Source organism: Hypanus sabinus, chromosome 29 (genome assembly GCF_030144855.1).
Source record: "Hypanus sabinus isolate sHypSab1 chromosome 29, sHypSab1.hap1, whole genome shotgun sequence".
Classification (NCBI taxonomy): Eukaryota; Metazoa; Chordata; class Chondrichthyes; order Myliobatiformes; family Dasyatidae; genus Hypanus; species Hypanus sabinus.
Genome location: NC_082734.1, coordinates 7341183 through 7355662, shown reverse-complemented (window position 1 = coordinate 7355662; position 14480 = coordinate 7341183). Strand labels below are relative to the sequence as shown.

At 45.0% G+C, this 14480-nt stretch overlaps 1 protein-coding gene across 6 annotated transcripts in view; it reads right to left on the bottom strand.

Moving 5' to 3' along the window:
- The window catches only part of LOC132382940 (testis-expressed protein 33), a 35877-nt gene that overhangs the window by 17279 nt on the left and 4118 nt on the right, over positions 1–14480 (bottom strand). For 4 of the 6 annotated variants that reach the window (XR_009508507.1, XM_059953536.1, XM_059953537.1 and 1 more), the window contains exons 3-6: positions 13696–13788; positions 9753–10207; positions 5741–5885; positions 3086–3196 (exon numbers count right to left, since the gene is read on the bottom strand). Coding sequence is in view for 5 of the 6 variants with exons in the window: in XM_059953536.1 (XP_059809519.1) it covers positions 3086–3196; positions 5741–5885; positions 9753–10207; positions 13696–13788 (804 nt within the window). In the remaining variant the exon portion in view is untranslated. The remainder of the gene's footprint in view (positions 1–3085; positions 3197–5740; positions 5886–9752; positions 10208–13695; positions 13789–14480) is intronic. The other 2 variants (XM_059953539.1, XM_059953538.1) reach the window with 2 other exon arrangements.

The window sequence follows — 14480 nt, the reverse complement described above, 5'->3', positions numbered from 1 at the left end:
TGATAGAGATGGGACGCAGTCAGACCGATGGTTTGATATGTGTCTATTTAAATGCAAGGAGTATTATGAACAAAGTGGATGAGCTAGGAGCATGGATCAGTACTTGGAAATATGATGTGGTGGCCATTACAGAGACTTGGATGGCTTAGGGACAGGAATGGCTACTTCGTGCCAGGCTTTAGATGTTTCAGAAAGGACAGGGAGGGAGGCAAAAGAGGTGGGGGCCTGGCACTGTTGATCAGAGAGTGTCACGGCTGCAGAAAAGGAGGATGTCATGGAGAGATTGTCTACGGAGTCTCTGTGGGTGAAGGTTAGGAACAGGAAGTGTTTTTACTGGGTGTTTTTATGGACCACCCAATAGTAACAGGGACATCAAGCAGCCAATAGGGAGACAGATTCTGCAAAGATGTAGTAATAACAGGGTTATCATGGTGGGAGATTTTAATTTCCCAAATATTGATTGGCATCCCCCTAGGGTGAGGGGTTTAGATGGTGTGGAGTTTGTTAGGTGTGTTCAGGAAGGTTTCTTGACACAATATGTAGATAAGCCTACAAGAGGAGAGGCTGTACTTGATCTGGTATTGGGAAATGAACCTGGTCAGGTGTCAGATCTCTCAGTGGGAGAGCATTTTGGAGATAGTGATCACAATTCTATCTCCTTTACCATAGCATTGGAGAGGGATAGGAACAGACAAGTTAGGAAAGTGTATAATTGGAGTAAGGGGAAATATGAGGCCATCAGGCAGAGACTTGGAACATAAATTGGGAACAGATGTTCTCAGGGAAACGTACGGAAGAAATGTGGCAAATTTTCAGGGGATATTTGTGTGAAGTACTGCATAGGTATGTTCCATTAGACAGGGATAGGATGGTAGGGTACAGGAACCATGGTGTACAAAGACTGTTGTAAATCTAGTCAAGAAGAAAAGAAGAGCTTACGAAAGGTTCAGAAAATTAGGCAATGATAGGGATCTAGAAGATTATAAGGCTAGCAGGAAGGAGCTTAAGAAAGAAATTAGGAGAGTCAGAAGGGGCCACGAGAAGGCGGACAGGATTAAGGAAAACCCCATGGCATTCTACAAGTACGTAAAGAGCAAGAGGATAAGACATGAGAGAATAGGACCAATTAAGAGAGACAGTGGAAAAGTGTGTATGGAACCGGAGGAGATAGCAGAGGTACTTAATATGTACTTTGCTTCAGTATTCACTAAGGAAAAGGATCTTTGCAATTGTAGGGATGACTTACAGTGGACTGAAAAGCTTGAGCATGTAGATGTTAAGAAAGAGGATGTGCTGGAGCTTTTGGAAAGCATCTAGTTAGATAATCACCGAGACTGGACGAGATGTACCCCAGGCTTCTGTGGGAGGAGAGGAAGGAGATTGCTGAGCCTCTGGCGATGATCTTTGCATCATCAATGGGGACAGGAGACATTCCAGAAGATTGGAGGGTTGCGGATGTGGATCCATTATTCAAGAAAGGGAGTAGAGATAGCCCAGGAAATTATAGACCAGTGAATCTTAGTTCAGTGGTTGGTAAGTTGATGGAGAAGATCCCAAGAGGCAGGATTTATGATTTGTTGAGGCATAATATGATTAGGAATAGTCAGCATGGCTTTGTGAAAGGCAGGTTGTGCCTTATGAGCCTGATTGAATTTTTTGAGGGTGTGACTAAACACATTGATGAAGGTTGAGCAGTAGATGTATATGGATTTCAGCAAGGCATTTGACAAGGTACCCCATGCAAGGCTTATTGAGAAAGTAAGGGGGCATGGGATCCAAGGGGACATTGCTTTGTGGATCCAGAACTGGCTTGCCCACAGAAGGCAAGTTGTTGTAGACGGGTCATATTCTGCATGGAGGTCTGTCACCAGTGGTGTGCCTCAGAAATCTGTTCTGGGACCCCCACTCTTTGTGATTTTTATAAATTACCTGGATGAAGAAGTGGAGGGATGGGTTAGTAAATTTGCTGATGACACAAAGGTTGGAGGTGTTGTGGATAGTGTGGAGGGCTGTCAGAGGTTACAGAGGGATATTGATAGGATGCAAAACTGGGCTGAGATGTGGCAGATGGCATTCAACCCAGTTAAGTGTGAGGTGGTTCATTTTGGTAGGTCAAATATGATGGCAGAATATATTATTAATGGTAAGAATCTTGGCAGTGTGGAGGATCAGAGGCATCTTGGGGTCCAAGTCCATAGGACACTCAAAACTGCTGGGCAGGTTGACTCTGTGGTTAAGAAGGCATACGGTGTATTGGCCTTCATCAATTGTGGGTTGGAGTTTAGCAGCCGAGAGGTAATGTTGCAGGTAATATATGGGACCCTGGTCAGACCCCACTTGGAGTACCATGCTCATTTCTGGTTGCCTCACTACAGGAAGGATGTGGAAACCATAGAAAGGGTGCAGAGGAGATTTACAAGGATGTTGCCTGGATTGGGGAGCATAGGTTGAAGCGACAGAGGATGAGAGGTGACCTGATAGACTGTATAAGATGATGAGAGGCGTTGATTGTGTGGATAGTCAGAGGCTTTTTCCCAGGGCTGAAATGTCTAGCATGAGAGGGCAGAGTTTTAAGGTGCTTGGAAATAGGTACAGAGGAGATGCCAGGGGTAAGTTTTTTTGTTAAACACAGAGAGTGGTGAGTGCATGGAATAGGCTGCCAGCGACGGTGGTGGAGGCAGATACAATAGGGGCTTTTAAGAGACTTGTGGATAGGTTCATGGAGCTCAGAATAATAGAGGGCTATGGGTAACCCTAGTAATTTCTAAGCAAAGGACACGTTCAGCACAGCTTTGTGGGCTGAAGGGCCTGTATTGTGCTGTAGGTTTACTATGTTTCTATAAGGTGACTGACAGGAAATAATAAAGTATTGGTAGGGTTAGAGGGTGGTGGTGAGGATCGGGAGCTGAAAATAACTGGTGCCTTTAATTGGCTTCAGGAGGGAATTGAGGAATTCTCATTGACAAGGAGAAAAGATAATTTCACCCTCCCCTTCACCATATCAGCTTTTCTGTGTCCGTTAATCAGAGGGGTAACAAGCCAGGAGAGACACACGGACGGCAAGCAATATGAGGTCACACCGTACCAAGATCATCCATTGTCCTGCCATGCCAGTGTTCCGGATCTCGTCTGAAGCGGTCGACCACTTCCTTCGTGTAAGTGGACTGCACCTCGCTTTTCCATCGGCTCGAGAGACCTAACGTCACAACATAGAGCACCCACCCATCAGAGTCCTCTCCGTCCCAAAGAATGAATTAACGCACGGTGGAGCCTCCATGCAAAACCAACAGCTTGAGCAATTCAGTATTTCAGGGGAGCCTGAGGGGCAACTTCTTCAGCTGGGGCGGGGGGGGGGGGGGGAGGCGGTGCGGACCGAGCTGCCAGCGCAAGTGGTAGGTGCGAGTCCGATTTCAGGATTTAAGAGAAGTTTGGATCAGTTCATGGATGGGAGGGGTATGGGGAGCTGTGGTCCCGGTGCAGGTCAATGGAAGTAGGCAGAATAATAGTAGACACAGACTAGAGGGGCCGATGGGCCTGTTTCTGCACTGTAGTATTCACTAGGAACGTATGACTCTATTGGAAAGTCACCAAAATTAACACGATTTGAAAAGCTGGCTTTGTTACCGGAGTCAAACTGGACACACTGGGAGCTGTGGTAGATCAAAGGATCCTGACAATTCTGGACAAAGTTTCTCACCCTCTGCGTGCCACCTTGTCTGAACAGAGGAGCACTTTCAGTAATAGACTGAGACAACTGCGCTGCTCCAAAGAGCGCGATATGAGGTCATTCTTACCCTCGGCCATCGGGCTCTATAATGAGTCAACCTATAGCCGGGGAAGTGATGACCCCTCCTCCTGTTAGACTGTTTGTGGTAACTTACTCTATGTTTTATTCGTTGTACTTGTCTTCTAATATTTGTATATTTGTGAACTTGTAATGCCACTGTGACCCTGCACTTTCTGTTGGGATCAATAAAGTATCTGTCTACCTATCTATCTATGTCCAGGCTGGAATGGCCTGTCTAATGTTGACGTTAGTTTCTGTGAAACGTTAACTCTTCTTGTTTCTCCACTGACCTGCTAAGTGCTCCCTCTTCTCTGTCTAAGTTTCACCAGAGTACCCGGAGGGTAACTGGTCCTGTGATTAGGACAGGGTGATTAGGTAAGTGGGGTGATTAGGAAAGTGGGGTGATTATGCAAGTGGGGTGATTAAGACAGGGGTGATTATGCAAGTGGGGTGATTATGCAAGTGGGGTGATTAGGAAAGTGGGGTGATTAGGAAAGTGGGGTGATTAGGAAAGTGGGGTGATTAGGAAAGTGGGGTGATTAGGAAAGTGGGGTGATTAGGAAAGTGGGGTGATTATGCAAGTGGGGTGATTAAGACAGGGGTGATTATGCAAGTGGGGTGATTATGCAAGTGGGGTGATTAGGTAAGTGGGGTGATTAGGAAAGTGGGGTGATTAGGAAAGTGGGGTGATTAGGAAAGTGGGGTGATTAGGAAAGTGGGGTGATTAGGAAAGTGGGGTGATTAGCACAGGGGTGATCAGGTAAGTGGGGTGATTATGCAAGTGGGGTGATTAGGACAGGGGTGATCAGGTAAGTGGGGTGATTAGGAAAGTGGGGTGATTAGGAAAGTGGGGTGATTAGGTAAGTGGGGTGATTAGGAAAGTGGGGTGATTAGGAAAGTGGGGTGATTAGGAAAGTGGGGTGATTAGGACAGGGGTGATCAGGTAAGTGGGGTGATTAGGTAAGTGGGGTGATTAGGAAAGTGGGGTGATTAGGAAAGTGGGGTGATTAGGTAAGTGGGGTGATTATGCAAGTGGGGTGATTAGGACAGGGGTGATCAGGAAAGTGGGGTGATTAGGAAAGTGGGGTGATTAGGAAAGTGGGGTGATTTTGCAAGTGGGGTGATTATGCAAGTGGGGTGATCAGGTAAGTGGGGTGATGGGTAGTACAGCTCGTCGGGTTGGAAGGGCCCATTACGCACCTTATCTCGAAATAAATACAGGGTGGTTTCCCGTCGTGTCGGAAGAAGACAGGAAACATGTGCTGGAGAGTTTTTATACTGGGAAAGCCGTTGCACTGGGGCAGTTCCACTCTCTCAGCCTCAGAAGTCTGGGTCCACTAGTTCATATAGTCATCCCAAACTGGGCCCTTCCCTGGCCGCAGTGGATGACCGTGACTCCCTCTGTGTGTCATCACGCCCTTCGCTCTCCACGGAGTGTCGGAGAGCCACCTTCCTGGCCGTGGGATCTCACTATAGATCTCATCCATCCATCCTGCCGGGGCTGACTTTGTGGTTTCACGTACCTGATCTAATGTAACAGCTTACGTACTTGGAATCGACTAACTGCCATCAAAATACCTCCCACAGGAACGTAAGGATACAGGGACATTCCTGCAGACATAGGTGCATCCTACCCCACTCCGCTGTCATACGTTTTGCGGCAAGAATATTCGACAGGCGGCACCATTAGTGCGACACTTTACAGTGCCAGCGACAAGGGTTCAATTCGCGCCAGCGTCTGTAAGGAGTTTGTACGTTCTCCCCGTGACCGCATGGGTTTGCACCGGGCACTCCAGATTCTTTCGCAGCCAATAACCTACAGGTTTTGGTACAAGTTAGTAGGTTAATTGGCCATTGTAAGTTGTCCCGCGATTCGGCTGGGGTTAAAGCAGGGGTTGCTGGGTGACGTGGATCGAAGAGCCGTTTCCGCGCTGTATCACGATAAATAAATACCTGGGAAGATGTTACATCGTAGTGGGTAACCTATCTTTTCATACATGTCTGCCTCGTCAGTGACGCTCTTCTGCACCTCTGCTGTCATGTCCTTGGAATCCAAATCCCTCGCGGGAAATTCCTTCTGATTCAAAAACTCCTTAACCTTCAGGGAGGCAACATTAAAAAGCGGGTCAGGATGACTGTCGGACAAGCCAGGATCATTTATGTTCTCTTCGATTTGTTCTGTAAGGCATGAGACACTGTGGGGTTCTGTTCCATAGATATCATGTAATTCCCTTACCTCAGAGTACAACAGCACAGAAGTAGGCCCTTCAGCCCATCTAGTTCATACCATGAATTTCTCTTAAATATTGTTCATCACTTGTGCTGGCAGCTCGTTCCACACCCTCACCACCCTCTGAGTGAAGAAGTTTCCCCTCAGGTTTCCCTTAAATATTTCACCTTTTGCTCTTAACCCATGACCTCAAGTTCTAGTCTCACCCAACCACAGTGGAAAAAACCAGTCTGCTTTTACCTCCTCGTCACCCTGTCGAATCTCCCCTACACTTCAGGGAATAAAGTCCTAAATCCACCCAACCTTTCCCAGGCCCTCAAGTCCCAGGAACATCCTCGTACATTTTCCCTTCACAGACTACGTATCTGAGACTATTAAGCCAAGAGTGCCCCTTAGCGACACTTCCATTCCCCTGGGACGGAGACACTCAGCATGGCCTGTAAACTCAGTCCAATGCAGAGTTCCGTGGTGTACTTATGGAATTCTTGCTTTTATTAGTCGAGACATTGAGTTCAAAAGTCAGGAGGTTATGTCACAACTTTATAAAACTCTGTTTAGGCCACATTTGGAGTATTGTGTACAGTTCTGGTTGCCCCACTAGAGGAAGGATGTCGAGGCTTTGGAGAGGGAGCAGAAGAGGTTTACCAGGATGCAGCCCGGTTTGGAGGGCATGCGCTGTCACGAGAGGCTGGATGAACTTGGGCTGTTTTCTCTGGAGTGCCAGAGCCCGAGGGGAGATCTGATAGAGGTTAATAAGATTATGAGAGGCATGGATAGAGTGGGCAGAGAGTATCTGTTTCCCAGGATTGAAATGTCTAATATCAGAAGGTATTAGACACTGAAGGTAAGAAAGGGTAGAGTCAGTGGGGATGTGAGGGGTAAGTTTTTCACTCAGAGGGGTGGTTGCCTGGAATACGCTGCCTGGGATGGTGGTAGAGGCAAATACATTAGAGGCTTTTAAGAGGCATTTATATAGGCACGTGGATGTGAGGAAGATGGAGGGATATGGACATTGTGTAGGTAGGAGTGATTAGTGTTTGGGTGTTTTGGACTTGCTTTATAGCTGGGTCAGCACAACATTGTGGGCCGAAGGGCCTGTTCCTGTGCTGTACTGTTCGATGTTTTTATAGCACCAGCTTAGGGTGTGCGTTCAGCTCTTCAAGGCTCAGGGCTGGGAGCCTATGGTAGGGGCTACTGTGGATTCCGGTTAATCAGGGCAGCCATTTAATGGGGACAGCTCTTAAAAAACAAAAGCAAATTGTGAAATTAGCCAGGATTCTCTTTGTTTATCTGGGACACTGTGCCTTCAGGAGAAGGAAATTGGGGGTCCATGAGCCAGCCCTCATTGGAGGTTCAGAGGTGGAGAGAGTCATCAACTTTAAATTCCTTGGTGCTCTCATTTCAGAGGATCTGTCCTGGGCCCAGCACGCAACTGCAATTGCAAAGAAAGCCCAGCAGCACCTCTACTTCCTCAGGAGTTTGCAGAGATTCAGCATGACATCTAAAACTTAGACAATTTCTATAGATGTGTGGTAGAGAGTAAACTTACTGGTTGCAACATGGCCTGGTATGGAAACACCAATACCCTTGAGTAAAAAAATCCTACAAGGTAGTGGATACGGCCCAGTTCATCATGGCTAAAGCCCTCCCAACCACTGAGCACATCTACATGAAATGCTGTCACAGGAAGGCAGCATTCATGATCAGGAGCCTGCTGCAATCAGGTAGAAGATAAAGGAGCCTCAGGACCCGCACTACCAGGTTCAAGAACAGTTTCTACCCCTCAACCATCAGGCTCTTGAACCAAAGGGGATAACTTCACTCAACTTCACTTGCCCCATCATTGCAATGTTCCTACGACCAATGGACTCACTTTCAAGGAATCCATCTCATGTTCATGATATTTATTGTTTGTTTATTTATTATTAGTCCTTATTTGTATTTGCACAGTTGGGCGCCTTTCATTGATTCTGTTATGGTTATTATTCTATAGATTTATTGAGTACACCCACAAGAAAATGAAGCTCAGGGTTGATAAATGGTGATATATATGTACTTTGATAATAAATTTACTTTGAACTTAACTAGGACAGGAGACTGTTACCAAACAGGTTCTAATTAGTGTCAGTCACACACACTCTGCAGCTATTAGACAGTACAGCAGACTTAGAATGAACAGTTTTTAAATAGCATCAGTTGTGTGTGCTTGTGTTCAAAGAGCAGTTAATTTTGTCACTGGTTGTTGGCAAGGAATAAACAGTAAGACAACTCAGAACTGTTTTGCTCACCGTGTTTTCAAGTATTCAAGCTTGGCGATGCCAGAAACGGTCATGAGTGAAAATGAACTGATTTCACTACTTCAAGCAGTTAGAACCATGAAGATCTTGAAACTATCCTGAATGTTACAATGAAAATGAAGGTTTGGAGGATGCAATCATCGTAAGTATTATATGAAGGCAGTCCATTATCCAAAATGCTTGGGGCTGGAAGTGTTCTGGATTTTGGAATATATAACAAGATAGCTTGGGATCACCATCATTTCCAACTCTGAATTTATGACATTCTGGTAAGCAGTGTTTGTCTGTGTTTATACCATTTACCTTTAAAATCTTTTAAAAATTAATGCTGAGTCTTTTCTTAAATTTCTGCAACCTGCCTGCTGAATATTAATAGTTATCTTCAATTTTCTGTTCATTGTGATAGATCTTTGTTCATTTCATTGTCAGCATACCGTTAGGTTCACTCCATTGCTGACAAATCCACTCTTTCAATGCACGTTCGAGATCTTCAATTTCCGCTTTATGCAGTGTTTTTCTACTTTTCATTAATTTCTGTTCATTACATATGTGAGGTCAACTCATTGCGTACAGAGAGCAGTGCATCGCCTGGGAACCTTCCCAGCATCTTGTGGAAATTTCCATTTGTGACATCATGTCAACGCTCAACACATTTCTGGATTTCGGAAGTTTTTGGATTTTGGAATTTTGGATAAGGGGTGCTCAATCTGTATTAACTATCTACCAGTTTAATACTTATTTATATATTTTGTCTGAAATACCTCCAAGGAGCAAGAAACGCTTATTCAGAGGTGTAGGAGGGAACCTATACTCGTTGGCCACTTTATCAGGTACACCTGTAATTCTGTTCATTAAAGCAAATATACGATCACACAATCATGTGGCTGCAACTCAACATATAAAAGCATGCAACCATGGTCAAGAGGTTCAGTGGTTGTTCAGACCAAACATCAGAATGGGGAAGAAATGTGATCTAAGTGACTTTGACCATGAAATAAATGACTGTTGGTGTCTGATGGGGTGGTTTGAGTATCTCAGAAACTGCTGATCCCCTAGGACTTTCATGCAAAACGGTCTCGAGAGTTTACAAGAGAATGGGGCAAAAAAAATGCCTTGATAATGAGAGAGTTCAGAGGAGAATGGCCAGACTGTCTCAAACTGACAAAAGGGTGACAGTAACTCAAATAACCACATGTTGAAACAGTGGTGTGCAGAAGAGCATCTCTGAATGTACAACACATTGAAATAGACAGTCCACAGCAGCAGAAGACCATGAACATATACTCAGTGGCCAGTTTACTAGGTACAGGAGGTAAGATGAGTAACTCACAAGAGAAAAAGTGAAAAATAAAAAGGGGGAAAGTAAACTCGTGTGTTTTGGCAGCTCGGACTGAGTGTCACAAGTAGAAGAAAGTCCTACAATTGGTATTTCACTCACCTTTTCGTCTGATAGGACCTCACTCACCACATGGGTCCCAAACTTATGCTGAATATTTTTTGGAATCAGACATTTCTCTTCTCGCGTGGAAAGCCTCTCTGGAGTCTCGCACAATGGCGACTGCTTGCCGGGTGTCCCTCCCTGCACAGAGACCTCCTCATTGTCGACCTGCTGCTCACTGCTACTCCGGTCAGGGCTGGCGGCCTGGGTTTTGTGCGACCTCTTCAGTCGCGTCTGGCAATCCATGTCTTCAGGCAAACTCTGCCTGGACCCAGTGGCGTTGTGGACGGATTCCGATCTGGGACGCAGGATACTTTCCGAGTCAACAGAGTGGCCTGATTTTGGGCTGCTAAGCTGCTGGGTCTTGTGGGCATTGTCTGTGCCCTGTGCCAGTGGAGATGTCAGCCGATGACAACTTTTAGACGTGTCAGGAAGCTGTTCTTCCTCTGGTACCTCTGTAATTCAGATTCAGATTCATTTATCTGTTAAATATACATCAAAACATACGGTGCAAAGTGACACATGCAAAATGCTGTGTTCCACCGGCATTTTGTGTGTGTTGCTTGAATTTCCAGCCTCTGCAGATTTCCTCGTGTTTACAGTGAAACACGACGCTGGTGTCAATCACCAACACAGCGACGTGCTGGGGCTAGCCCGCAAGAGTCAACACACTTCCAGCTCTAATTTAGCATGCCCACAACTCACTAATACTATCCGTACGGCTTTGGAAAGTGGGAGGAAACCGGAGCACTTAGAGAAAACCCACATGGTCGTGGGGAGAACGTACAAACTCCTTACAGACATCGACGGGAATTAAACTCCGATTGCTGATCGCGGCGGCTGTAAAGCGTTCCGCTAACCACTACACTCCTGTGCTGCCTCTCGTCCAGTGAAGAACATCTGTCGCACCGACTCCTAAGTAACTGAGCACAAATCTGGCTTCAGGAGTTACATGGAGGCAGGTATAGTGTGTGCAAGTACAGTTGTACTGGGAACAGCCAGCATCAGGGTAAAAAGAGCTAATATGAGAGGGCATAATTTTATGCAGAGGAAAGAAAAGGTGGGGGGGGGGGAGGGGAGTGTCAGAGGTATGGTAAGGATTGGACTGCACAGGGTTGGACAAGAGCTGCAGAAAGTTATAAACTCAACCATCTCCATCATGGACACTAGCCTTCCCAGCATTGAGGTCATCTTCAAAAGCAATGGATCAATGATTATGGACCCTCATCACCCAGGTCATGCCCTCTTCTCATTGCTACCATCAGGAAGGAGGTCCAGGAGCCTGAAGGCACACACTCAATGATTCAATCACAGCTTCTTCCCCTCTGCCATCCGATTTCTGAATGGGCATTGGACCCATGAATATTACCTCAGTATTTTTGTTCTCTTTTTTCACTACTTATTTAATTTTTATATACAATGCTTATAAAAAGTATTCACCCCCAACATCCCCCCAGACATTTACATGTTTTATTGTTTTACAAAATTAAATCACAGTGTATTTAATTTGGCTTTTTTTGACACTATTCAACAGAAAAAGACTCTTTCATGTCAAAGTGAAAACTGATCTCTACAAAGTGATCTAAATTAAGTCAAGTCACTTTTATTGTCATTTTGACCATAACTGCTGGTACAGTACATAGTAAAAATGAAACATTTTTTCAGGACCATGGTGTTACATGACACATTACAAAAACTAGACTGAACTACGTAAAAAAAAACAGAGAAAGCTACACTAGACTATAGACCTACACTGGACTGCATAAAGTGCACAAAAACAGTGCAGGCATTACAATAAATAATAAACAGGACAGTAGGGCAAGGTGTCAGTCCAGGCTTTGGGTATTGAGGAGTCTGATAGCTTGGGGGAAGAAACTGTTACATAGTCTGGTCGTAAGAGTCCGAATGCTTCGGAGCCTTTTCCCAGATGGCAGGAGGGAGAAGAGTTTGTATGAGGGGTGTGTGGGGTCCTTCATAATGCTGTTTGCTTTGCAGATGCAGCAAATTAATTACAAACATATGCAGATGCTGGAAATCCAAGCAACACACACACACACACACAAAATGCTAGAGGAACCCAGCAGGCTAGGCAGCACCTATGGAAAAAAAGTACAATTGACGATTCAGGCCGAGATCCTTTGGCAGGACTCAACTAATTACAAATGTAAAACATGAAGTATGTACCTTATATGCAGTCTAGCATCCCTTTATGGGCATACAATCTATCTATATATATTTATATACATTATCTTATCTCAATTCCTATATGTACGTTTTCTCTGTGACCACATGGATTTTCTCCAGGAGCTTTGATTTCATCCCACAGTCTAAGGACAGACAGATTGGTTGATTAATTGGTCATTGTAAATTAAGGGTTAAATCGGGGGTTGCTAGGCAGCACTGCTCAAAGGCTTGGAAGAGCCTATTCCGCGCTGTATCTCAATAAATAAATGCTTTATGTCATTGTGGATTTTTTTTGTGCTGCAACAGATCGGGAGTAACAACTATTTTGTTCTCCTTTCACTTGTGCACAGGAACCGACATTAAGCAATCTTCAATCTTCGATCTTGAATGAATGAAGACATGTAGGTGGAGCTGAAGTTAAGGTGCTCTTGATGCAGTGAATGGCCCAGAAAGTTCCGAGCAGTGTATTGCCTGCCCTTGTTCCCATGCATTGCTGGGAAGAAGAATTTGAACGAGGACAATGGGAAGAGTGGGAAGGTCCGTGAAACAGTAAAACAGAGCTGACCTAATGTGCCGTGGCTCCACTTCAGTAGAAGCTGATGTTGAGGCAGCCTCAGCAATGGATCAGAAAATGTCCAAGTCAAAGCAATACGTACAAAATGCTGGAGGAACTCATCAGGTCGGATAGTGTCTACAGAAACGAAAGTTGACGCTTCAGGCCAAGATCCTTCTACAGGAATGGAAGTGGGGAAGATACCAGAATAAAGAGTTGGGGTGAGGGGAAGGAGGCCAGCTGGAAGGTGATAGATGAACTCATGTAGGTGGAAAAGGTCAAGGGCTAGAATCTGATAGGAGAGGAGAGTGGACTATAGGAGAAAGGGAAGGCAGAGGGGACCCAGGGGAAGAAATAGGCAGGTGAGAAAAGGTAAAAGGTCAGAGTGAGGAATAGAGGAAGACGGGGGGAAAAAGTTGTTCACTGGAAGGAGAAATCGGTATTCATGCCATCAGGCTGGAGGCTACCCAGATGGAATATAAGGTGTTGCTCCTCCACCCTGAGGGTGGGCTCAACTTGGCACAAATTGAAAGTGAATTTATTATCAAAGTACGTCCTAAACGTTACCATATACTACCTTGAGATTCATTTTCTTGCAGGCATTCCCAAGCAAAACAAAGGAGCCAATAGGATCAAATTCTTCTTCCCAACAGTGCATCAGGTGCCAATGTAACACAGCACTTAGCGTGACGTTATGGTAGCTCGGGGCATCGGAGTTTGGAGTTCAATCCCAGTGATCTCTGCAATCCCGTGTGTTCATGCTTCCGTTTCTACCCAAAGACATGTAGGTTAGTTGGTCATTGTAAATTGCCCCGTGATTAGGTTAGGGTTAAATATGTGGGTTGCTGGGCAATGCATCTTGAAGGGCCCATTCCGTGCCATGTCTCTAAATAAATTAAAAATGATCGAGAAACAACACATGAGAGACTAAATCTGCTGATGCTGGAAATCCAGAGCAACACACGTAAAATGCTGGAGGAGCTCAGCAGGCCAGGCAGCGTCTATGGAGGAGAGTATCGTTGAAGTCTCAGGCCGAGACCCTTCACCAGTCTTGATCATCAACTGTTTACTCTGCTGCCTGGCCGGCTGAATTCCTCCAGTGAGACTGACAAACAATTAATGCGCAAAAGAAGACAAACTGTGCAGATAAGAAAGATAAGTAAGTAAATAATAGAGATCACGAGCTCTGTATATGGCATTCCTTACCTTTGGACAAACCTTTACTATCCAGCGTTGTGCCAAAGAGGGTTCGACCTGGGAACTCGTTAGCTGTCATTACCTTGGTTTTCATCAGCTTATCTGGAAAGGATTTTTTCATTGAGGGAAACTATTCTAAAAAGTTGATGTCTATAGAAAAGTATGTTCGAAATTTTTTTTTAAATGACCTTTCTTAAGCACCTCTGATTCAAGAAGATTTCTTAAATAAAGATCCTTGCCACACTCTCCAGAAGAATGTCGATTTTCTGGTGACAGATGCCAGATTCTGTATGTTCCCATTACTCAGACCATCATGAGTGTGAGGTGATGAATTTTGGGGATTAATAAGGGCAAAACATAGACAAGGACTAGGCAGAAAAATGGTTCGGCATAGCCAAGAAGGGCCAAAAGGCCTGTTTCTGTGCTGTGATGTTCTATTGTTCTATGGCTCTATCAATGCTAATGCTCCAGCGAATACTGAGGTACAGAAGGACCTGGGTGCAAAGTGAAAGCATGCCTGAAGGTGGCAGTACTGAGGCGAAGAAAGCATATCAGACTATAAAACATGGGAGCAGAATTGGGCCATTAGTCTGCTCTGCCATTCAATCGTGGCTGATTCTATTTTTCAACCCCACTGTCCCATCTCCTCCCTTACTAATCAACATCTTATCAATCTCTGCCTTATATACAATCTTGGATTTGGCCACTGTTCCCTCTAAGGTGCGCAGCCACACGGTAACTGAAATACTCTTGCACACAAAGCCTTTGTTACCATGCAGCTGGAAGTTTATATG